Below are 26,075 nucleotides of genomic sequence, written 5' to 3' on the forward strand. Positions count from 1 at the left end.
ACGAACGATTCTTGCAGGTACGAGATCTCGAACCCAACCACAAGATCGGATTAATCTCAAGATTTTGTAGTTGACACTATCCATCATTGTCTCTGTTTCTCATATTCACACCCCCTTCATCTCCAACTATTGTTCAATCCACACAATACCGTCCCCGAAGAAACCAAAGTAACTAATACGTTTTCTCTTTCTCTCTGGAGAATTACCAAATAAAGTATATCAAGTAGCTTAACCCATTATGCATAATGTCCCAAAAGGGAAATAAATGAAGAGAAAAAAAATATGAAGTTTAAAATTTTATTTACAACCATAGAGAAAGATAACCTAGAATGGTAATTGATGAATGTTTTGCACCATGTTTATACAACTTTCAACCTTCCTTACTTTACCATATTAATAACAAATATATAAACCATGAGGTATGTTCGAAAATATGTTGACGAAAGTCGGCAGTTTTTTTTTCTTACATAGTACAATTTCAACCCTTACCAATATTTGATACCCACTTCGTGAAGAAACCTACAATCTCAAAGAGAAAAGTAACAACAGCAATACCTACACTACATACTGGAAACAATTTATATTACCACGATGTCTGACTTGAGCTTGGGCCCAGTTGAAGTACACAACGTCAAAACTTCATGGTCAAGGACCGACCAAGATGATTTCTTCCACAGATTATATCCAAACTTGTTTGATCAAAATAGATCATTACGTCAAATTTTCCACAATGACGAGTTGGTGATTCGTGAACATTCGAACATATTTGCTGACTTGTTTAGCTTTATTGTTGACAACATTGAAGATAGTGTTTTGTTGGATGAATTTTTATATCAATTTGTCAAGGAAAATCAAAGATTTGCGGAAACGGCCGTCAAGTACTTGGAGCCAATGGGAAATGCTTTGATAACAACATTCAAACAAGTGTTGAACACTCATTGGACAAGTGTTTTGGAATTGGTTTGGATTAAGGTTTACGTTTTTGTTGCTAATTCCATTTTGCAATTGGTAGATGATATTCCAAGTGAGACCAGTTCGATTGATGAGGCTGAGATTCCACCATTGAATATACAGAGAAGCTTATCGAGAACCACTACTCACGATGCTGCTGCAGTTGGATCAGTAGTTGTGGATTCTGTTCCAACACCACAAACCCCATCTACTCCAGTTATGGATTTCGATGTGAAGCCAGGTAAAACTAAAGAACCATCAATTTTGAATAAGCATAACTCGATTGAAATTGATTTGAAGGCAAATGAAAAGTATAAGGGTTTTAGAAGATCAGTTGATGTTGCTCTGTCACCAATCCAAGTTCAAATTCCAACTGCTGACACTTTTCAAAAAGTTCATCAAGCAAATCTTTCATCTTCGTTGAAATCATTTTTGCAAACTCCACTTGAAGAAGATGAAGGAACATTTACCGCACCAAGACCAGCTTTTGATCCAAGAAGGAGAAGAGGCTCATCGATGTCGCCATCACCATCACCATCACCATCTACCCCACGTTTGTCTTCAATCGTCAACAACTCCAAGTTTACCAGTGATGAGGATGACCAAGCTGCTGACTCTGATGTTGATGACTATGCTACCCCAAGAGCAAGTAGAAGAGGATCATTTTCCGAAAACTACCAACCTTCACCTTTAATATTCAACAAATTACAAACCAGGGAACAATCATATCCTGATCCTCAAGTTGATGATGATGCTTTGTCGGAGGATTCAATTGAAGACACTCCATTTGATCCCAGACAAAGAAGAAGAATGGGCGATAATAAGAAGGTCGAAGATATTCCTTCACCTGAATCATCCGAAGTTGATGAACAGGAAGAGGAAGCTTTTATGTACAAGCAACACAAAGATGCTTCCAACTCAGTTCCAGAAAGATCTTTGAGCAGAGGTGGTTTAACTGGTGGTACTTTTGACTATCAATCATTTGGTTTGAAAGGATTGGCTCCAATTGTGGAGGATGATGACCGTTCATCAAAATATGATTCTGATGATGAGAACAAGTTGAACACAAGGAAATCAAGTTCTGGATCAAGTTGTGGTGAGTCAGATTCTAGAGCTAGTTCATTGTCATTACATCATTCCGATTACAAATCCTCAATCTCATCAGGCGTCGACTCATACCATAATGTTAAAGGTGCTGGTGTTCACACAAGAAATGCCTCAGCTGAATCTGATGACTTCCAATTCTTTACCCCAGCCACTAAAGTTCAACAATCACAGACCTCACAAGCACAATGTGGTCACAAGAGGGATTCATCAATGTATTCACTTAGCAAGAGTTACTCGGCTTCTGCTTTATCAATGAACTCAACCTCAAGAGCTTCATTGGGATTCATGAGATCATCATTTGTGTTGAAGAAGGAAGTAGAGCAAAATGGTTACAATTATCCCGAAAATGTTGGTCCTATTTCATTACCTTCAACACCGAGAATTAACAGTCCGCCATCTATGAGCAACACTTTGAAACCACAACAACCATTATATGTACATAAGGCTAGATCAGCAAGCTCACTCAAAATGGGAAGCAAGAATGACAGCATGCAAAGCTTTGTATCAGCTAATGACAATTCCTACGATATGATTAATGCTTTTGTCACTAACTTGGAATTGGGAAAGCAATCTTCAACAGGTGTTAATGAAAAATCAAGCGCACCAGCTAAGAAGAATGGTTTCTTTGGCAGAGTTACGTCATTGTTTTCTACCAAGTCTACAAATTCAACTCCAAAAGCTACTCCAAAATCTACGCCAGCACCATCTAGAAAACAATCTGTTGCTACCCTTCCCAAATCAGTACCATATGGAGATCTTGCTAACAAACCACTTCCAAAGGTGTCGCAGCCAACCATGATGGCCAAGTCTGATTCTGCTTACTCTGCTTCTTCATCTGCTGGCTCAACAAGACAACCATCATCATTGTTCACTCCATATGCCAAACCATCGGTTAGTGCTAGCTCCACCAACTTGTCATCAATGACAAGCACTAGTGCTTCATTGTTTGCTGCCAATACCAACAACTCCAGTCGCTACAAGAATGGTGCCTCAAATCATGATTTGAATTCAGTTTACTCCAACGGAACCTCAGGTACTAGAATTACTGTTTTTAGAAAGAAGGATCATGGTGAACCAAAATACGTTCCTCCACCAACTAAACATACAAGAAAAGGTAATAAGTACAATGTCAAGAAGGTACCATACAATGTCTTTGCTTAAAGGCAGAGTGGTTTGATTTACGTTTAACGTAACTTTTTTCGGTTTATTTTTATTTTATTCAATTCTCAATTTGCGATGAACAATTGAGTTACGGATTGATACTTTTGAAACTTGAGGAGTCTTTCTTATTGATGCTTACTTTATGGTTTGGGTTGGCAACAGAAAGGTTTTTTCCCTTCTGTGATTGTTGTGAGCTATTGCGATTCATGACATCAGGTTAAAGGAGGAAATTACTCTTCTCTTTGGTAAATGTGTGCGATTCTGATTCGTTGTCGTTTTATTTTTGGAACCTTTTTACTAGATGTTTATTACTATTTATACATGTTTAATTTTAATAAAAAAACGTTGATTTTTGAAACAATTTGAATTGTAGAGTGGTTACATGTTATAAAATTTTTATTGAACTTGAGATTATCGGAGTCGTGAAAACTCATTCTGACAACAAAGTTATCCGGTCGTGAAAATTACCCTTTTTGATAAGCGAGTTCATGCCACAATAGTTAAGGGAATATGTTCTTCCCAATACTTGAGAAAGTAGACACGCCCTAGTCTGAAGTACAAGAGGGTAAAATGATAATTTTTGCAAATTTAAGAGACACTTTTTGACGCACAATAGGGTATTCTTTACTTTTGTATAAAAAGAGCCGCTATACATAGAAGAACGGTGTAAGTGGCCGGAACACCGGAATGCGCAAAGCTTCCGTGCATTGAATTCAAAATGTGATGAAACCAGTCACATTCCATAGAGTCAGTTTAAACTCAAAGATATGGAAAAAGAATACTCATCAAAACTGCTTGTAGATGCGTCTGTACTTTTTAGTTGTTTACATTACACGATGAGACCGTTGGACTTCTTGGGATTACTTCCTTAACTTCGAGGCGTTTAGAACACGGAAGATACAAGACGAAGAATACCAGATGTTTTTGTTCATGGTTAGCCGCTAAAATAGAAAACGGGTACTAAATCTCACTATAAACTTATGCAAAGACGGTGACTACATGCTTTTAGTTAATGTTGCAAAACTAAAGTGTCTCAAAGAACGAGAGAATAAAAGGCTTTCGATTTTGCTTATGATGGATAACAATTTTGTTCTATTAGGTGTTTTATCCGACTAAGGTACCTTAACACATTATGTGAAACGTTACAAGAGGGCTGAAATTAATTCCGAGCTATTATACTCTACACAATTAAATTCATTTTTCACGATTAATTTTTAAATTTGAATTAGCCACCATTAGCCACCATTAAACAGCGCGAAAATTTTGTGCAAGCGTTAAAACCACACAAGAACAAAAGACATTGAGAAATGAAACGCTTCAAACTAAGGAACATATATCAATGGTGTCCACAAAGAAGAATGACGTACTCTCAACTGCATGTATTTTTTTTCAAGTTTGAGATATCGATTTATTGCAGTCGAGGAAAAGTTGGAGTCGTACAATGGACCTAAACTCTGAGTCAGATTTTAGTTTCGAGATGAAACATCAAACAATGCTGGTATATTCAAATCTAATACAAGAGAGTTGATATGCTTGATTAGTCAGAGTACTCACTTCAAGTTACACACACACACTATAGTCTTTTTTAATTAAAAAAGCCAAGTCTCTTAGAAATGGAATTCCGTATATTGTCAGTTTAAGCATTTGTGCATAGAATAGAGAGGAGCAATACAAAAATTATTGTTACACAGACTAGTTTTCCACTTTTGATTATGAATGGAAAGACATATGTTTCACACAAAATGAGTAAATAATCTAGAAGATGCTCTCTATAATTCATGAAAATACTTTAGTTGATCTCCCTTGAGCAGTGGAAGATCATAGGGTGCTGCGACTATGGTCTTTTACAATTCGGGTTAGCTAAATCTGCGTTGCAACACAAAATGAAAGAATAAATTAATTAAAAAAAAGAATTTTTTTTTTAAAAGTGGCAGACAACAGCATCAACAACAAATATGATTTTTGTATAAACTGAGACACACAATTTAGTGGAATATTCTACTATATTTATCACTATACCGTGGTCTTGTCTTTTTGTAACTTTTCATCTACACTCAGCCTCTACTGATGGCCACAGAAAAAGTAATTGAAACAGTGTTTGTGTTTGTATACTTAATTTCAAAGCTATTGGTCTTAAAATAATTGATTTATGGTTTAACAGTTTATGCATTTTACAATCACAAAGCATCGACCAAAAGTAAAATTCATCAACAGAAAAAGGATTTATAATTAATTCCAACCCTTCATTATTGCCACAGATACAACTTTGAAAAGAAGAGAAAGTTTAAAAAGAATTCTTCTACATAAAACCAGAGAACTTTTTTTTAGCAACACCCCCAACCACTGCAACCATTTAGTTTAGGGACGACATAATTTCAGGTTCAACAACGTACACACAGTGCGTCAGATCTCTCCATATATAGACATCTAGGTTTGACTGTACCGATAACAGAGGTCAACTTTGCACCTTAGACCAAAAATTAGTTTGTTACACATCTCCATTTTGGAGATATCATTAAATTCAAGACATATTTCAACTACAGATCGTCCCTCACTATGACTCCCCCCACAACTGGTCGAAAGACGTCAAATGAAAATATTTCGCCAACCACATCAAACAAAGCTGATGATGACAATTCTGATACCAGAAACAACAATAGTATTTTTTCATCAACACCCAATAATCCAAGCCGATCTATAGAGCGTCCTGAAGTTCTGAGAAGGACGACCTTTGACTACGATTTTGTGGCAAAGAGTGTCTTGTTGCCATCACAAATTCTGGAAAATTTGGCAAAATTAAAATTGGACACATCATTACCAGTTGACTCCTCATTTCCGGTTTCCGAAACTCCCTCAGCACTAAGTTTGAACTACGGATTGAGCTCTGACTATGGCGTAGAGCCGTCAAGGATAATAAAGCCTCCGTCGCGCATTAGTTTGCCAGGTGCTGGTTTACAAGATTACCCGACTGACCAAACATCTAGTCCTGATGACGAGAGTAGGACAATAACCAACCCTAATCAGAGCATAAGCACCTTATTCGACGATGACCAAGACTTGAACTCAGTAACTTCGTCTCAAGCACTTACCGTTGATGAAGAGAGTTCATCACTTTCGCTGGAAACCCGAGAGAATGTGGCATTGGGGAAGTCATCATATTTAAACAATGTCAATTACATAAGGGACCACTTGGATTTTTTAAACCAAAACTTGAATGCCAACCGATCACCTAGAAGTTCAGACTCGAAATATCTGGATTTTGCCAACATATTACCAGACACAATACCTGGATATAGTTTGGTGAAACAGTTCGGGAATATTAGCTATCAAACTAATCTTTTGTATCATGGAGTAAAAGTTGGCTTTACTAACGATGTCGACAATGAGAACTTGATTTGCAAGTTGGCCAGTGATAAGAAAAACTTTATCGAGATTAACGCAAAAGTTGTTTTGAGTATATCACCGAACATTTTGAAGAACTTGTCGCTTTCAAGGCTCCTTAATGAATGGTTTATTCTATCAGGCACAAACCCTCCAAAGACGCATTTATTGTGGTCGAATGAAACTTTAACCAATAATTTCATCACCGATACTGAGCGGCCAAAGCTACAAAAGGACAAAAAGCATGGTCTCAGCACTTTACCATTGGGAATTCCCGGCATACTATATCCGGTAGAAATTCTCACTTTTAGATTTGTCGGTGAACAGGACGTGGATTTAATTGGCAAGAATATGAAAAAGCAAAAACGTGTAGCGTTAGTTTACAACGACAATGATTACAAATCCTTCCGAGAGTATAGTTGCGGGTCTCTTGAATTACATCCAGAGAGAAATTCATCCACTTCATCCAATAACTCAGGGGTACGTTCAATAAAGAGTGCAAACTCAGCATCCCAAAACACACCTAGTGATTCCATAGATCAGTCAAATGGGTTCTTTAATGGAGTAGGTGCAATTGGTGCCACAAGCTCTACAAATTCTTTGTTCAACAAGTTGACAGAGCAAGTTACGAGCAGTCCCAAGACCCCTTTAAAGGTTATTGAGATAATTTCTGATATGATTAAGGTTGTTGAAACATTGGGAATTGTACATGAGCTTGGATTTGTTCATAATGGTATAACCAGTATGAATTTGTTGAAGTCTGAAAATGATCAGAATGATATCAAGATTACTGGTTGGGAATTTGCATTTTGTCATATTGAAGATTGTATCTACGGATATAGAAAGAACCATTTGAACGAAATATCCGATTTGATCCCTTACATGGCCCCTGAGGTGTCTGGTGTCGTTAATCAAATGGTGGACCACAGATCTGACTTTTACTCCCTTGGTATAGTCATGTATGAATTGCTATTGGGAACTTTACCATTTCAAAGTGATGATCCGAATTCAATTGTGCGAATGCATATTTTCCAAAAACCAGTTGCTCCTCATTTGTTGGCACCAAGTTGGATCACAGAGAAGTTAGGTGTTACCATTATGAGATGTCTTGAAAAAAATCCACTTGATAGATATCTTGATTGTTACTCCTTGCTAAGTGACTTGATTTTGATCAAGAATCACTATATTGATAGGGTTAGTTCCATGGGTGAGCTAGTATGGAACCATTGGAAAAAGACGGGAGATTTTGATATCTATCTCAACAAGGAAAAATTGAAACTTCCGGAAAAAGTGGGCCACAGTCCCACCTTCACTTGTCCAGCAAAATTCATAGGTCGTGATGAGGTGTACAAAAGAATATTTGACGAGTACAACAACACCTTTGATGGAGGTGTCAATTTGTTTTGGATAAGCGGTAAAAGCGGTGTCGGAAAGACCATTATTTTGAATGATATGCGTGTAGGGGCATTTTTCAAATATGACTTTTATTGTGTTTGGAAGTTCTCTTGTTCAGATACAGGTAACTCAATATATTCAATACTCTTGGAAGGAATCAAAACAATTATTGGTCAAATCTTGGAATGCTCTGAGGAAATACAAGATAGTTGGAGGGATTTGATTGTCACCAACATTCCATTAGATTTGAGCATATTATTTTACCTCATCCCCCAATTGAGAAAACTATTGGGTCAAAAGTATATTTCTATATATCAGCACAAACTGGGAGCAAACTCACCAGGGGGTGTAATTAAAGAGGAAGCAACTTCAACTTTGGAAGTGAAGTTTAGAGCGATTATAAAATCGTTTTACAGGGTTGTTGGTTTGCAGGGTTTAACAATTTTCATCGATGATGTGCATTGGTGTACAGAAGAATCATGGCAACTATTGTGTGATATGTTGAATTTCGACGATGAGACCGACATTAGTGAAATGAGTTTGAAGATGGTTGCCACTTTTACAATAGATGCTAAACAGTTTCAAGAAAATATTGACAGTGTTGAGAAGGAGAAACGATTCAAGGATTACGTTGCCAGATCCAACATGTCGTTGCATGTATTCGACGTACCAAAAGTCCCCGGAGATGCTTACAAAAGCTGGATTGTGCAAGTAATTGGAGCAAACTCGTCGTCATCGAAGCATGACAGTGTACACCTGCACGCACCACAGCAAAGCAGCATGTCTTCAATGATTAATAAGACTACAACTGAAAAGAAGAACCACAAATCTTCGAACGCAATCAATACCACAGTCACTAATGCCTTAAAGTTTTATGACTCCACCGAGGGCAACGTTATGCTAGCTCAGTATGCGATAAGTATGGCTCGATTTTCACAGCATTGTTATTATGTCAGTCACTCCAATTACGGTCGATTCGTTGTCGATAATTTGTCACCTGAGATCTATGGGACGAACAGAAATGAGATAATTCAAAATTTTATCACCGCGTCGATTACTCCCGACGTTGAATGTCTACTTGAGTTTGCGGCAATCATTTCTCAAGGACCAGGTTTTCATTTGTCTGACTTGATTGTGGCATCTGCCTTACCGATGGACAGAGTTTTTAAAGCCTTGTCGATTATGGTTGATTCAAAGCTACTTTTACCAACAACCACCTACTACAAGGTTCCATTCGATTTACTCTGCTCTAGTGAGTCGCCATTTGATTTAACCGATAATGATATTTGGGAGTTAGCGTCACATTGCAGCTATAGATTCTTTTATGATTCGTTAATGGTTCATATCATTTCCGACTTGGTGGCCACTGAGAGGTACAAGGATTTATCAAGACTTTGTGCTTTGAGGTTCCACAAAACCATAAGCAAGGAAAAGACCTTGAACATAGGGGGGTATCTACAAATGGCAGGATATTTTCGTAACTCCTTTCAAGCTGCGAAACTGGAGGAGAAAGAGTTGTATATTGAGGTCTTGGTCCAAGCTGGTAGGTATGCATCATCGACTTATAACATGAAGTTAGCGCAAAAGTTATTTGAAGTCGTGGGTGAACTAGTTGATGATCTTGACTCGAAACGTCAGCTTAAATCAATATTGACTGTTTCACAGAACCATTACTACTTCGGTGAGTATGACAAATGCTTGGAAGTAATGAACAGTGCACAAGAAAAGTACGGATTTGATCGAATCGTGTTTTTATACCAATTGGTTCGATGTAAAATTCAGATGGGGGATATCGACGAAGCCATAAAAATTAGTTTCGAGAGCTTACCCAAACTTGGGATCACAATCAGTGCCGATGAGGAGCAGAACATTAAAGACTATGAAAAGCTCAAATCCAAGATACCAATGTCAATACCCGATATTAGAAATATCTTGAGGGCAAAAACAACAGAATCTCCAAAACTTTTGCTCATTTATCATTTGATAAGTCATCTTTTGCCTTCTTTGGTTGTGTTTCGGAAGAACGCCAGTAGAAAGCTTTTGGTTGTGCAAGCAATGCAGGCAATTTACAAACATGGACCTTCGCCTTTTGCTGCTATGATTATCATTGACTTTGCTTCTGATTTTGCAAGTCAATTCACATCCGCAGGCCAATTGAAAGCCAAGGAGCTTTGTAAAGTGGCTATGATTTTGGTCAATCGGGCAAACAACGTTTCAATTAATTATTATCGCGAGATGTATCAAGTTTACGTTTTTACTTTAGCTGTTTACTTTGAGCCAATGCCTGTGGTTCTAAAGTATTTCGAAACAATCTCAGAAAACACCCAAAATGATGTGTTACTGGGATTTGGAGAATTGCGCATGGTGATGGCCACTGTGAATATCTTTGTATTTCTTATTGGCGGTAAAGCCTATGATATGTCTTATCTGGTGAAGAGAAGGAAATCTCAAAGACAAAGATTTGGAATGCTTGACGATCAAAAATTTATTTTTGATTCTGAAGATTGCGTGCTTGGGTCTCTATCAGTTACCGATTATCAAGCACGCTACGAGGCAATGATGATAAACGAGCAGAATTTAAGTCAACTGTGTTACATTGTTGTGGTGTTGAATGGTATGATGGTGGACAAGAGATATGACGAAGGTGTCGAATTAATTTTAAACAAGTATCACCAAGCTATTGAATCATTCCCACTTTTGTTTTACACTACTCACTACTTTTATGTATCAGCTGTTCTCATTACCTTTGCATCAAAAGGAGATGCGAAAATAGAAGCCAAAAAGACAGCCATTTTTAATGATATCTACCTACGAATGAAGTTATGGGCATCGACTAATGAGCACACCTTTGGCAACAGAGTCATTTTTTTACTGGCTTTGAAAGCAATCAGAGACGGTGATGCTGATCTGTTGGATATTCTTGACATATTTGAGGATGCTATCGAGCACGGTGCAAAGGTGCAAAACTGGTACGATGTATCCTGGATAAGTGTATTTTGTGCTAGATGGCTTGTAAAATGCGACAAGAGCAAACGAAGAGTAGGTCAGTTAGCCAAGCGAGCAATCGACATTATGAGGAAATTAGAGTTCCAAGAGTTTGTCAAGCAATTGGAAGAAGAATTTGAAAAGTATCTTGAGCAAGACTCGTCGATGTATAACTGGGCTGGTATCAACAGCACTAAACAACAAGAAGGAAGGGCAAGATACTCAAGGACAATACCTTCCAACTTACCCATCAGCACTGATGATACTGTTAGTGAAGACATGAAGTCACAAATGAAATTGAATAGAAAGTCAAGAAAATCCAGACACAGAACTAATAAGAATGCAAATACTAACACTGCATATGATTTGAATTCGACAATACAAGCGTGTTTGGGTATATCTGAGGCAAGTGATGAGAGGACCATTTTGATTGAATTGTTGACTTGCGCTATCAAGTTTGCCGAGGTTGATTACGGCGTGGTTGTATATCTGAATGGAGAGCCAAAAATCCAAGCTGTTGGTTCAGCTCAACACATATACAGCTTGAACGAAGAGCCATTAAGTTCAAGAATAGACGTTTGTCCTTATCAATTGTTGGTTCATGTTTTGGAAACTGGAGAGAGTGTCAACAAGGAAGATGACCATATTGCTTTTGCCAACCGATTTGGGAAGGATCCATATTATAACTATAACTCTTGCTCCACTATCTTGTGTATTCCTTTGAAGAATCAATTCGGAATCTTTGGTGCATTATATTTGGAAGTGGATTCAAGGAAGGACAAAAAGAAGGCGATTTTTGATGGCAGAAAGCGTGATTTGTTAAACTTGTTTTGTACCCAAGCATCTGTAGCAATGGGTAAAGCAAGGTTGATTTCTCAAATGGAAGTTGCCAAGATGGCAGCAGAGGACGCTACGGCAGAAAAGGCAAGCTTCTTGGCCAACATGTCCCATGAAATCAGAACTCCATTTAATTCGTTGTTATCATGCTCAATTTTTTTATTAGACACACCTTTGAATTCAACACAAAGAGAGTATGTTGAGGCCATCAAGAGTTCAGCAATGGTTACATTGAACATTATCGATGGTATATTGGCATTTTCCAAGATTGAACATGGATCATTTACGTTGGAGAATTCGCCATTTTCACTCAATGATTGTATTGAAAGTGCCATACAATTGGGAGGTGAGCAGGTTGTTGACAATGATTTGGAATTGGTGTTTTTTAATAATTGTCCTCAAATTAACACTGTTACCGGAGATGTTACCCGTGTAAGACAAATCATCATCAATTTAGTTGGTAATGCCATGAAATTCACGACTCATGGTCACATAATCATTAATTGCAATGCAATGGAATTAACATCTGATAGATACGAAATTACTATATCAGTTGAAGATACTGGTATAGGTATTCCTGAATCATCACAAAATAAAGTATTTGGAGCCTTTTCACAAGTTGATGGATCATCACGACGTGAGTTTGGTGGCTCCGGCTTGGGTTTGGCCATATCAAAGAAATTGGCTGATTTAATGGGTGGTGATATCAGATTTGAAAGTCAAGAAGGTGTTGGAAGCACTTTTTACTTTAATGTTAGTTTCAATGTCCTGTTGTTTGATAAACCAAAGATTGATTTAGAGGGTAAATCAGCATTGATCTTGAATAAATTGGATTTAACCGGTGCTTCATTGAAGAATATGTTGACATTTTTCAAATTGTCGGTAGATGATGTACGTAATGCCAACGAAATTGAGGATGTTATTGCGTATGATTTCTTATTTATCAATTTGGACGAGTATGACGAGTTTAGCCAAATGGAATCTCGATTGAAATCAAATGCCAAAGTTGTCATTTTGGCACAATTTGGTAAGCCATTGACTGGGGAAAGTAGCAAATATGAAGCATTGTTATGTCCTTTCCAACGAGAACGAGTAGTGAGATTACTTCGAGATTCTAAAGCTGAAACGAGGCCTAGCGAAACTACACCGGCTCTATTAGCTGATGAATATCCATTGAGAATTCTTCTTGCAGAAGATAATTTGTTGAATTATAAAGTTGCGTTGAAATATTTAGAAAAATTAGGTTTCAATGCTGACCATGCAAAAGATGGAGTTGAAGTGTTGAAGCAGTGTGATTTACTATTGGAAAAGGGTGAGAAATATGATGTAATTTTGATGGATATCCAAATGCCTACAAAAGATGGTATTACTGCCACCAAAGAATTGATTGAAAAATATACCAAATTGGAAAAGCAAGATTTCATTCCCAAGATTGTTGCATTGACGGCAAATGTTGCTGGGGATGATCGAGAAAAGTGCATTGAATGTGGTATGGTTGATTTTGTGTCGAAACCGATACTACCAAATGAATTGAAACGAGTTTTAACTCAGTTGGGAGAACTGTTGGAGGAAGAGAAAATGAGTAAGGCAAATTAAAGCATACTGGGTTATGCTTCTTTTTTACAGTATTTATAGATTAAAAAATTTTATATTTGTTATTGATAGATTTTTTGTACAGTATAATAGTAATACTTTTTCTAAAAGCTCTACCATCAGATAGTAAATTTATACTCTTCTTTAAATTTAATCAATGTAGGATACTCCTTCTCCCTTGTTTCTTCCCAATTTTTTTGAATGGTTTTAATTCTGTTTACTTCGTGTTCAGGTACATCGTATGACTTCTTTTCTTCCTTTGTTAAAAGTCTCCATTTATCAGCCAATTCTCTCATTGCTACGTCAGAAGATACACCAGGTGGATAATTTTGACTAACATAATTTTGATACCCTGTAATAGGACCCAAGACTGGTTTTGGAGTCAAAATCGACTTTAATGCTTGATTATATTCATCAGTAGCTTTCTGATATTGTTCCTTTTCTGATTGAGATAATGCATCGAAAACTCCATTTAAGGTTGTCACTGGAGTCTTCGTTGCCTTGGCAAAGAAGTTTCGAGTGGTTAATGGGCGTGGTTCTCTCAATGTGTCCTTCAAATGGGCTTTACGTTTCTCTGCGTCTTTCTTTTCTTTCAATTTGGCTTTTTCTTTAGTTGAAGCTTCCTTTTTACGTTGTGAAATTAAATCCCTGATTTGCTTGTTCTTCTCCTTAAGTTCTTGTTCAATTGTCTTTCTCTTTTCTTTAGCTGTTTTAAGCTTTTTCTTCAAATGTTCAAGTACTTTATCTTTGGAAGACTTGGTGGTTTTGGTGGTCAAGAATTTTACAGCTTGGTGGGGGATTGACGCGTTAAATATGGGTTTATATGTGAATTGAGTAGCCAATGCCCTACCAGGGTTAATCATGAGCCTCATCATTGTTCTCTAATAGCAGCTTGGTTGACTGGTGGTGTGTCTACTGTAAACTGTCAACTGGAAAAAGGGAATTGTACATGTAGGATACTTTGGTTTGTTTATATTTTGTTTGTGCTCACATGACTCTCTCTCGTGTGGCGTATACCATAGACAACCCGATTGAGAAATTAATTAAACTCAATTCGAACATAACATTTGAAACTTATGTCTTAGAGCAGTAAGCACCCTCGGGCATAATGTAATATACAGTGTATATAACTGAGAAAATTAGTAGGATATTAGAAGTTGTGATAGAGTATGGAATTTGTTTTCAAATGTGTGGCAAACTGTTTACTTTGTGATAAATACTGTGACCTTATAATGCAACTTTGCAGTAAGCCGTATCAAGGTTGATTACGTATTGAAGGTTACCTTTTCTTAGTTGAATATTATCCTCCTTGATTGATTCATAGACACAAATTTTGAAGAAGGGGCAGCCCTGTGTGAAGTAGTGCAAATCTAAGAATTGAAACTGCACAGTTGGGATTAGAGATTCTGTCTCATATACAACCTATGCTTTCTAACTCCTATCCCTTGGAGTGTGTGTCATAGTGTTTATACCACTTGATTTGTATGTAGATCTATTCCTTAATCTTCTCATTTGTTCCATTGCGAAATCAACAGAATTAAAAATTTTCTGTTGCAAAGAAGTAGTATACACCTTCACAACTAACTCCATAAAGTAATCACATATGTTTTCAGCTGCTCGTTCAGATACTTTGTTCTTAGGGGCTCAGAAAGTAACTGGTGATGATGTGCGTAACCAAACAGTTTTAGCTGCACAAACAGTAGCCAATGTTGTCAAATCATCGTTAGGACCTGTTGGATTGGATAAGATGTTGGTTGACGATATTGGAGATGTTACTGTTACCAATGATGGAGCTACTATCCTAGCATTATTGGATGTCCAGCATCCAGCAGGGCAAATTTTGGTCGAATTGGCTCAACAACAAGATCGTGAAGTTGGTGATGGAACTACTTCGGTTGTTATCATTGCTGCTGAATTATTGAAACGTGCCAATGAATTGGTGAAGCATAAAATACATCCTACTACGATTATAAGTGGATATAGGTTAGCATTGAAGGAGTCAATTAGATATATTAATCAAATATTGTCACAGAATGTTGATCATTTGGGAAAAGAGACTTTGATAAATATTGCAAAGACATCAATGTCATCAAAAATTATTGGAGCTGATTCTGATTTTTTTAGTAAAATGGTTGTTGATGCTATGTTGGCTGTAAAGACTACAAACACCAAGGGAGAAACCAAGTACCCTGTTAAAGCAGTAAACATCTTGAAGGCACATGGTAAATCAGCTTTAGAATCAGTATTGGTTGAAGGTTATGCGTTAAATTGTACTGTTGCATCACAAGCTATGGTGAAGGAGGTCAAGAATGCTAAAATTGCTTGTCTTGATATCAATTTGCAAAAGGCAAGAATGGCAATGGGTGTGCAAATAAACATCGAAGATCCTGATCAATTGGAAGAAATTAGAAAAAGAGAATACGGAATTATTATTGAACGAATTCAAAAGATTATAGCCAGTGGTGCTAATGTTATATTAACCACCAAGGGAATCGATGATTTATGTTTGAAGGAGTTTGTTGAGAATGGATGTATGGCAGTTAGACGTTGTAAAAAGGAAGATTTAAGAAGAATTGCTCGTGCCACTGGTGCTACATTAGTATCGTCCTTGAGTAATTTGGAAGGTGAAGAAACATTTGAAGCAAGTAATTTAGGTTCAGCACAAGAAGTGGTTCAAACAAGAATTAGTGATGATGAATGTATATTAATCAAGGGAACCAAACAACATTCCTCAAGTTCAATAATTTTAAGAGGTCCAAATGATTATTCATTAGATGAAATGCAAAGATCGATAAATGATTCGCTTTCAGTAGTTAAAAGGACATTGGAAAGTGGAAATGTTGTGCCTGGAGGAGGAGCAGTTGAAACTGCGTTAAACATCTATTTGGAAAATTTTGCCTCAACAGTGGGGTCAAGAGATCAATTGGCAATTGCCGAATTTGGAAACGCATTATTGATTATCCCCAAGACATTAGCTCTCAATGCAGCTAAAGATGCGCCGGAATTGGTATCAAAATTAAGAACTTATCATGCTGCAGCTCAATTAGCCAAGACTGATGATGAAAAGAGGAAAAAATACAAGAATTATGGATTGGACTTAATTAATGGTAAAATTGTTAATGAAGCTACTCAGGGTGTTTTAGAACCAACAATTTCTAAAATCAAAGCCTTAAAATCGGCATTGGAAGCTTGTGTTTCTATTTTAAGAATTGACACCATTATTGAGGTACATCCAGAACCACCAAAGGAAGATCCACATGCTCATTAAAAAAGTAGGATATAGTTTTAATGTTTGTGTGTGAATAGATAAAGAGAGACTTGACAGAGAGAATTCTACGTTTCACTTTGTACTAACGTTAGTAGAGTAAAAATTTACATCTCGGTAGATAAAGTAATGTAAACTTGTTATTCAATACACATCATTATAAACCCAACCAATATATACCCATTATGAAAGGAATATCAAATTCCTCAATCCTTTAAAACTAATTACAACCCAAAACCTACTAACCCACTGAAATCAAAATAACAAACCCATCTTTCCTCAAGAACTAAACAATAAAAAAATAATAAAGCCATCCTTTAAGCAACAACTTTACCAGATGAAGTTAATAAACTCATCATTGATCTTTTCTTTTTAATGATTGGAGCCAAATATTGGTTTTTATCCTTTTGACCAAACTTTGCCGATTTAGAAATTGGAATTTGTGGATGTGGGTATTGTTGTTGTTGTTGTTGATTTTGTATTTGAGTTGATGGTCGAAGTGAGTTTAGACTATTTTCCGAAGTTGAAGATAACGGTAATTTGCTATTAGGTTTGTTTGAGTAGTTATAATGAAGTGGTGAGACATTTGCTTCATATTGCGACAAATTTGATGCAATTGAAGATGATGTAGATACACCACCACCATGGGAATGTAGTGAATAATTTGATGATGTCGATGATAATGAAGATGAAAGTGAAGTTGAAGACACTGGGGTTGAACTTGTTGATGATGACCTGGATGAAGAACCCAATGATGACATTAATGAATTGTTTGACCTCTTTTGCGTCAATCTATAATATTTAATTCTTTGCATTGATTCAACTTCTTGTTGTTGTAACAAATATGATTTAATACCAATCAAAAATGGTTGTAAAGTATAAATCAATTCTTCCTGTGTTATATTAATATTCCAATTCAAGATTGAAATTAGTTCACGTTCAGCTAAATTAATTTCTTGTAAAGTCAATAAACCGTCAGTATATTTTGTCCAATGTTTATTTAATGGTGAACTATCGTTTAATGATTTGGCAGCAACAATTAACGCAGATAAAAAGATACGATGTCTTGTAGTTTCCATACCCACGGCATTTGCTGGTAGATAATTGCGTAATTTGTTTAAATAGACCAATGTAGCCATTAGTGTGGGAGTTTGAACATTGGAATATTTGATCAAATTCTTGATAAATTGAGTCAAAGTGATTGGTGGGTTGATGGATATGATTTCTGAAGTGGAACTCATCAGCAGCAGCAGTGATGAATACGAAGCTGGTGATGGTAACTGTTGTGGTTGTTGAGGTTTGACTTGTATTATCGAGTTAGTTGTCGACACAAGGAAATTAATCATATCCAAATTGACTGGTTGTCTTGAAAATATCTTCAAAGCTTCTCTATCAGACATGTTTGATGTAAAAGGTGTGTATATTAAGTGATGTGAAGTGGAAGCTATTAAAAATTAAAGATATTGGTAGTACAAGGTGTAAGTGAAGGTTGCAAAAATGAATGAATGAAGATATTGCTGGAAATAAATAAGTTTTCCCTTTGAAATGAATGATCTGTAGATAAAGTGTGTTTTTCTTCTCCGTATGGAAAGAACGATTGGGAAGGTTATATATGAATGTCCATATATTCTGTTTTTGGTATATTTGAATTTCTAATTTAAACGCCAGATTGGAAAGGTTTATTGTTGTATACCTCTCTCCAGTAGTAGTACACAAAATTAAAGAAATTACTTTAACAAGGTACATGTCCCAATTAGGAAATATGAATTTTCAATTTTTGACAAAAAAGAAATTGCAAATTTTTCGCGTTGTTGATTGTATTACACTTGACTTACATAATAAGCCCCCTTTACTTTACATAATTATTATGTAGTAAGGTAGGAAAATATTACATAATACACCATTTTTTTCCCCTTACATTTTCTTTTTAAAGAAACAGATTGGGAAAGGAGTTGCAAAAACGCATACACACATACACAAGCAAAAGAATCATTTCACAAGAACAAAGAAAAAAAAAATTATGGAAGGAGTAGGTGGTATATACTATTTTCTTTAACTTGAACAAGACAAACAAACAAACATACATACAAACAATAGCAAACGCTTGTGCTTTACCACAAATACACAAGCAATGGAAGTAGAAGTAAGAGAAGTGAACTGAAGTGAAGAAAAGCTTTGTGCAATTCCAACGCATTAGAAGCCGAAGAATACAAGTGTAGAGAATTTGTTGGCTCTTTCTTAGTCTTCGATGAAAATTTAGGTCCCTTCCAATGGTATCACAGAAGTAGGAAAGAGTAAATATCAAAACTAAAGTGAGACAGCTGGTAGATTCACCGTTATTACTTGGTTTGGACAAAATGAATAAAGTGAGTGATTGGGGTGAGGTGGAGAGGGAGGCTCATTAAGAAGTAAACTGAATCAAACAACAGAAATTGAACCGAACGTTTGGAAAAATAGAAATCAAAATTACGAAAAGAAAAAATAAATGGCTTCGCTTTTATTTCAATGAAAAGAAACTGATTGCTGTTTTACCTAAATTAGGAAAATCTCTTTCATATGAGATCATTTCCGGTTTAATATCAACGTAGAGATAGTACTTGACTATACCTCACTCTCAACTCGTATTGGTATCTACTCTTTTGTTTGGTTAAATTCTATCCTTATCTCTTTCTCTTTCTTTTGTTAATTCAACTTTATACTACATTACCTAATTGAGTTTAAAAAAATTACTTGTTGTATGCAGGTTTGTAAACGTTTTTTATTTTTTATTTTTTGAATTTAAACGTGCGTGTGTTTTGTATTCCTATACGCGTCAATATAAATTATTAGAACACAAGATACGCGTAAACCCCATCGACAAAATCCACAAACCCACATTCCACAATCAACAAATCAACACCACTATGCTCAATTTTGGCATGCACCAACAGGAGAATAATACACTAAATCTTCGTTTTCGGTATACAACATATGTTTCACTATCACGCAATAACTAATAGCTCTCTCCCTTTTTTTGTTCTACTCCAATACATCTAGACCTTTGTACTCTATACCTCCACGTCATTAACCCCAACAATAATATACAATGAGTAACTTCGCCACATTGGATTATTACTCTCTTCTCTCTTAATTCGGTTCGATTATGTATCCGAAGGCTTCGAAAATCCCTCAATAACTATAGCAACTACATTTTTATGATGGCTTATCCTATGTCATGCATAGCTTAAATGAAGTAGTATCGTGTGAGGTTACTGCTCCAGTATTTTCAAGTCAACTGGTAATCAATATGCAGCTGTGTCGTCATCTCTAACGATTTCCTCTTCTTACAATGCCGTACTATAAATATCGCTTTAGCTCTACTATTTCCGTCCAACAAGATTAGCGACATTTTCAATTGGCTTACAGAATATACAACGCGAATCCTGATCAACCTCATCTCTGAGTTCTACTGAGTGAGGCTTTTTAGAGGTTTTAGGTTTTGCAGCATCGTCAATTATTTTTTCGCGACTCGCGCCAAAGTACAGTTTTTCATTCTCTCGTGTCGCGTTTTGATTTTAGACACAGCCCTGTATTGAAATCTAGACCCAAATAAGAACCGACCAAGCAGCTACAACCGAATCAGCTTAATACTCTTGGCCAACGCAGCACACACAATCTTATATATTCGCCTGTTCATTTTAGTTTCATCTATCACAATATAATACTACTAGAGCTACTAAAGAATACACACTGCAAACGTCATTCAACTTCCTTCTCCTTCTCCTTCCCTCTCTACACCTCACTTCTTACAATCCAGCGGAATCTGGGTAATAGAAGAATGCCAATGCTATAATCAAATAGGTTGACAACAACATCGCACCTTCTAACCAATTACTCTCCCCATCCAAAATCACCAAATTTGTAATGAAAACACTAACAAACAAAATGGCTGTTTCAAAAGTGGAGAAATATAATGACATTGGAATATCGATAATCCAACCAACTAAAACCATAAATGGAGTAACAAAAATGGCAATTTGTAAAGAAGAACCCACAGCAACTCCAATTGCAAGATCCATTTTGTCTTTCATGGCAACAATTATAGCGGTTACATGTTCGGCAGCATTACCAACGATAGGAATAACAATTAAACCAATAAATGTTTTGGAAAGACCTGATTTTTCAACTATTTCATCAATCGAGCCAACTAAATAGTCAGCTGAAACTGAAACTAACAATGTAGTAAGTAACAAAACAGTTAACCCTCCTAATACCAGCAAATGATCATCTTCTGACTTACCGGTAATTATATCATCTGACGAAGTGTTATTGTTTGTATGTTCATCAACTAAATCCTCAGTTGCTTCAAACAACGATTTATGAGTCTTTAATGAAAATAATAAGTAAAACAAATAAATAACCAACAAGATAATTGATACACCACGGGAAAAACTAAGAATCAAATCATCTGAAGTACCTGGTTCTGGGAATTGACCCTTGTCACCCTTTGGTGTTGGCAACGAAGCATGGAACGCAGCAGGAATCAACAATGAAGCAGTGGCCAAAGCCATCAAACTCGACATTGTTTGAGCAACCGTTTGATTAAAAGTTTGTTGAACACGAGTAATACCACCAGCAACAAAACAACAACCAAGCACCAATAATAGATTACTTAATATCGAACCCAACATTGATGCTTGAACAATTCGAACTTGATTTTCCTTCAATGCAATGATTGAAACAATTAATTCAACAGCATTACCAAATGTGGCATTCAATAATCCTCCAACCGTCTGTCCAACATATTCACTAATTTCTTCTGTAGCAAAGGCCAAAATGGAAGCCAAGGGAATAATGGCAAGGAAATTGAGCCAAAATCTAGCATTGGCTCCCCATTCCAAAGCACCAGCAATAAGACCTAATGGAACAAATATAAGTAGATAATTGACAGGTGATGACTTCAAAGTTAATTTGGTGGCATGGGAGAAACTTTGAATAAATGAATGCGAATGTTGACGCGATGAGCCGCCAAGTAATGGTAAATCACTCATTATAGATACGTGCTCTATTAACGATTTGTTATCCTTTTAACTGAGTTAATTGATTGAGCAGCTGTCGTCTCAAAAGTATATAAAAAGATAGTGAAATTAGACTATGATCATTTTGAATATTTTTGTTTGTTGGTTTTAATATCGAGCAATACAAAGAGAGACATGAAATTTTTAATGCACCATTTCTTTTATTAACAATTTGTGCCTGCAGAAATTAAAGAGAAACAACCAGCAATCAAAATTTGAAATTTAATTCCAAACATTCCCCGCGAACCGAAAGAAGTAGTGACTGCTATATGATAGAAGAGGTGATATAGACACTAACGTTTACTAATCTCAAAATAGGACCCTATGATACACCCCCCTTGCTCTAAGCCTCGATCTCTTCTATCGAGCTTATCAATCTTGTGCAACATTTCGTCAAAAAACCTTGTCCTTCTGAATTATTCCATTGTCGTAAAAAGAGAAAAAAGAACAATAGTTTTTTGCGTCATTAATCGTCCCTTGCCTAATGTCTCTTTACTTTATACACATAAATGTTTATAATACAGTCCATATTACACACAACCCTATGACTTCTCCTCACTGAACCAACTCAGTCCATAAATAAGGTGTGAAAATAACAATAGCAGTAAACAACACTTCGAAAGCTTCCCAAATAGCAACGGGGAACAAAACACCACGATCAATAAAATTCAAATAAATAGAATAAAATGCAACACTAAAGAAATGATTAAATAATAACATGGGGAATGGTAAAACTCCACTTAATAATCCAATGGGTCCGTCAACACAATCACCACCACGTTCAAAGTACCTAAAACATCCACGTTGTAAAATTTTCAATGGTTTTTTGTCAGCTGCAAATAAAGAATATAATGCAATTGATAATGTATTTATTACAGCATCGAGATTTTTCCGTTTGCGATGAAAAATGGTTAGTTTCTCTTGAATTAAATCATAATCATCTAAATCTTCCACTGATTTAGGATCCAATAATCGTGCTAATAAGACTGCGTCATTTAGTCCAACTGTCATTCCACCCCCAGTTAATGGATGCCTCATATTTAATGAGTCTCCAAGTAAGATCAATCCACGTTGATTTTGCTTTTTAGCAGCAAGATATTGATTAGGCATGACTCTAAATTTCTTCTTCTCGACAGCTTGTTTAAAACTAGGATACAATTCTTTAGGTATGACTGGTAATACGTCTTTTTGCAAGTAATTGTATATTTCATTCTTCGCAGCCGACGGTGGCTTGGCTGATCTAAATGCACAAAGTACTCTAGTTTCACCAGGTGATACTTGATATATAAGTACTGGTGCATGATCACCCAACAAGACATGTCCCTTATTCGGTGCTGGTAATTTAGCATTTTCCAAGTAAAAACCAACAAAATAAGATCCAATTGAAGGTACATTATTCTCCCCCAATTCACTTCTAAATTTGGAATAAATTCCATCACATGATATAATCAATTTACCTCGGTATTGAAAATTTTCATCCTTTTGTTGTTTACCAGAAACTCCAACAACAGTACCATTACATTCACGTACTAGTTTAGTGACTGTTCCTTCTATTGCTGTGACATTGGGCTCTGACTTACATATACTTCGTAAATTTTGTAAAAAATCCCCATGATGAAATGCAATCCCACGTACTCGTTCGTCTTTATCCCATTTCGAAACATCTATAGTTGAATCCAGTCTTAGCTTGTATTCTTTCCCCAAAGGTTTGACTGGATTCGTCACTTGCGCAACATCTTTAAATGGATATTCTATAGTGACCTGGTCATCGTAATATTGGATATAGTATCCGGTACAGTCAATAGCATTAATATCATTAATGGCATTTATCATCCCCAACTCTTTTAACGCTTTAACTCCAGCCGGTTGCATCAACTCTCCAACAATTCTATCAGGTCGTGACCAGTCTCGCTCAATAATAAGGACTGATCTTCCTTGTCTTGCCAATGCTGTAGCTATACACGGTCCGACCACACCGGCTCCAATCACAATAACATCATATTCGGTGGTCATTTACCTCTATGGATCTCACTTATGGATATATGCTTTATTTGTCTTCCCCAAAATGAGCCAACGATGCGAGAATTTATATCGTTTACGTGTATCATATGATTCTTTTAAAACAAAATTTCATTTTTCGTTTTTTATTAAGCCTAAACGACGCGCGACTCTATTTGACTCCCGTTTATACGAGATGCAAAAGCCGCATGATTCTACAAAGTAAGTCAATTGGACTTTGCGATACCACAATCGTCCGAAAGTCATGCCATTTGAAGAAGTAATCTTTAAAGTGGCTTCTAGATCTAGGCAAGGAATACGCTCTACTGTATTTTCATTTTATATATCAATGATATATATTGAGTGCACGATACACAAACTACACATAAACAGACATGCAACATAACATCCCCATCTTGTTTTCTTGTTTGCTTTTATTACTTCTTGCCCCTCTTGTTGTTCTTGCTTCTATCTCTCCACGTTGAATTATTGACATCTGATTGCGCAGCAACTATCGGCTCAGTAACTGGGATGACAACTTGGTCAAGTTCCTTAATTGCAGCCTTCATCCGTTGAGTGATTCCAGCAAACTTTTCGATCTTCCCAGCAGACTCTTCAGCTTTTCCAGTAGACTTTTCAACCATTCCGGCAAGTTCTTCACTCATGCCAGCAATTTCTCTACTCATTTCATCAAGGACTTTACTCATTTCAATAAGGACTTTACCCATTTCAGCAGAATGATCTACCATTCCAGCAAAACCTTTACCTACGTCAACTAATTGTACTACCATTGTCCTCATTTTGGTAATGGATCCACTTAAAAAGGTGTCTCTTGCTTGTTTCTCTTGTGCTAAATTGACAAGCTTTTGTTGGAACGTTTCCTCGACCGTTGTTGATGGATCAAGATAAGAATCTTTTAAATCCTTCCTGGAGAAATGCCTAGGTATATACATACCTGAACATTTTATGCATCTTGATTTGTGTCTCATTGGGGAATTTTGTCATGCCAAATAACAAATGAAAGTAAATTTAACTTGCATATAAGTCTAGTAGGCAAAGAACAGTTGACTCATCAACCTCACCCATAAACTTCAGTAAAGAATACTCTGATGCATGCCCTCCAATGATAGAACTCAAAATCGTTTTATCTTTATCAGAACATTTGAGAATTCTAACAAATAATTACCTCAATTGAGAAAAGAGAAAAAATTATACATCACAAATAATCTCATATTTTGCCGCTTCTTTTATAGAACTTTGTCATGCAACCTTTTCATACACTAAAGTCAAAGAGAAAAAAAGATAAATAGTAATCGTATTGCAACTCAATACAGAATTTATCAGCTTGTAAAGTATTATTAAATTTAAGAATATGACGCGGTCTGCAGAGGGCCCAAATTTAAATGCTAATATGATTCACAGATTTGAAATTTTTCGATGACGCCGGGACAATGCGACCTTCAGAAGAGAGTTAGGTGCTTTTCAAAAAAAATATAAAGGGTACTGGGAGACTGTAGCTATATTGGACAAGAACGTCCAGCTTTTGAAAAAGGAGGTGAAACGTATACAACGAGTATTGAATGTTAGTTAGACGAAAAGGAATTGGTGATGGTTTAGAACCTGATTTTTTTTAAGAATTGTAAGAATACTAGAACAAGCATAAAATTAGATTTGGTTTAATAGGAATAAAAAGAAGCATGTGCCTATCCATTGGTGTCGTGAATGCTAAGAGGTTTTAGAGGAAAAACCGGTTAAAATTCGTTGCCCCTTATTATGCGCGTTGACTTATTTTTTCAAAATTTTCAAAAATATATGCCCTCTTTGTCATGCCTATATCTCTTACACTTTTGCAACTGAGAGATTCAGCTTATTTTCTGGGGAGGAATAAATATATCTTTTATTAATTTGGGATTGAATGTATAGCCCTACGATATCGGAAAATAGTTTGCGTCTTTTAGGCTGGTAATAAGAGTACTTAATCTCATTGTTCTTACATACATGACAAAGAGAACTACTTTTAGCTAAAGTAAGAAAGAAAGTTATCCTTAATCTCCATGGTTTAGAATATTCTCTGAGTTACATAATTTATTCACTTGCAATCAAATAATTGGAGTTAGCTACAAATACTTTGCCCTCCTTCTTCTCAACAAGAGATTTTGTTATGCTGACATTAAGTAATAAACGAAAATATATAAAGCACATGGAAAGCCCTTATACAATATAACCAGATTCATTTCATCATAAACCATGTCTTCCAACAATGAAATGCAAAAGCTCATAAATTACGTCCGGGCTCATGAGAATCCTATAGAAGAGCTACTTCAATTAAGGAGCGAAAACAAAAA

At 36.2% G+C, this 26,075-nt stretch overlaps 8 protein-coding genes across 8 annotated transcripts; 3 read left to right on the forward strand and 5 right to left on the reverse strand. All coding sequences in view use genetic code 12, as the record gives it.

Annotated features, from left to right (window-relative positions):
- Window positions 1–591: 591 nt before the first annotated feature.
- On the forward strand, window positions 592–3,219 carry CORT_0A09740 (hypothetical protein; the record flags this gene model as incomplete). Its single annotated transcript, XM_003866750.1, has 1 exon — window positions 592–3,219. The coding sequence occupies one exon, from the start codon at window positions 592–594 to the stop codon at window positions 3,217–3,219; it is 2,628 nt and encodes an 875-aa protein (XP_003866798.1).
- A 2,556-nt stretch (window positions 3,220–5,775) lies between these two features.
- CORT_0A09750 (Chk1 hypothetical proteinistidine kinase) lies at window positions 5,776–13,413 on the forward strand (the record flags this gene model as incomplete). The annotated part of the gene is made up of 1 exon (XM_003866751.1): window positions 5,776–13,413. The coding sequence occupies one exon, from the start codon at window positions 5,776–5,778 to the stop codon at window positions 13,411–13,413; it is 7,638 nt and encodes a 2,545-aa protein (XP_003866799.1).
- Window positions 13,414–13,529: 116 nt separating this feature from the next.
- On the reverse strand, window positions 13,530–14,285 carry CORT_0A09760 (Gcf1 protein; the record flags this gene model as incomplete). Its single annotated transcript, XM_003866752.1, has 1 exon — window positions 13,530–14,285. The coding sequence occupies one exon, from the start codon at window positions 14,283–14,285 to the stop codon at window positions 13,530–13,532; it is 756 nt and encodes a 251-aa protein (XP_003866800.1).
- Window positions 14,286–15,013: 728 nt separating this feature from the next.
- Window positions 15,014–16,678, forward strand: CORT_0A09770 (Tcp1 chaperonin-containing T-complex subunit; the record flags this gene model as incomplete). Its single annotated transcript, XM_003866753.1, has 1 exon — window positions 15,014–16,678. The coding sequence occupies one exon, from the start codon at window positions 15,014–15,016 to the stop codon at window positions 16,676–16,678; it is 1,665 nt and encodes a 554-aa protein (XP_003866801.1).
- A 314-nt stretch (window positions 16,679–16,992) lies between these two features.
- CORT_0A09780 (Pcl2 cyclin) lies at window positions 16,993–18,075 on the reverse strand (the record flags this gene model as incomplete). Its single annotated transcript, XM_003866754.1, has 1 exon — window positions 16,993–18,075. The coding sequence occupies one exon, from the start codon at window positions 18,073–18,075 to the stop codon at window positions 16,993–16,995; it is 1,083 nt and encodes a 360-aa protein (XP_003866802.1).
- A 2,385-nt stretch (window positions 18,076–20,460) lies between these two features.
- On the reverse strand, window positions 20,461–21,705 carry CORT_0A09790 (Vcx1 hypothetical protein+/Ca2+ antiporter; the record flags this gene model as incomplete). The annotated part of the gene is made up of 1 exon (XM_003866755.1): window positions 20,461–21,705. The coding sequence occupies one exon, from the start codon at window positions 21,703–21,705 to the stop codon at window positions 20,461–20,463; it is 1,245 nt and encodes a 414-aa protein (XP_003866803.1).
- A 582-nt stretch (window positions 21,706–22,287) lies between these two features.
- CORT_0A09800 (Erg1 squalene epoxidase) lies at window positions 22,288–23,745 on the reverse strand (the record flags this gene model as incomplete). Its single annotated transcript, XM_003866756.1, has 1 exon — window positions 22,288–23,745. One exon carries the CDS (start codon window positions 23,743–23,745, stop codon window positions 22,288–22,290), a length of 1,458 nt encoding a protein of 485 aa, XP_003866804.1.
- A 422-nt stretch (window positions 23,746–24,167) lies between these two features.
- CORT_0A09810 (Erg1 squalene epoxidase) lies at window positions 24,168–24,719 on the reverse strand (the record flags this gene model as incomplete). Its single annotated transcript, XM_003866757.1, has 1 exon — window positions 24,168–24,719. The coding sequence occupies one exon, from the start codon at window positions 24,717–24,719 to the stop codon at window positions 24,168–24,170; it is 552 nt and encodes a 183-aa protein (XP_003866805.1).
- Between the last annotated feature and the right edge of the window lie 1,356 nt (window positions 24,720–26,075).

This window comes from Candida orthopsilosis (genome assembly GCF_000315875.1).
Source record: "Candida orthopsilosis Co 90-125, chromosome 1 draft sequence".
Taxonomy (NCBI): domain Eukaryota; kingdom Fungi; phylum Ascomycota; class Pichiomycetes; order Serinales; family Debaryomycetaceae; genus Lodderomyces; species Lodderomyces orthopsilosis.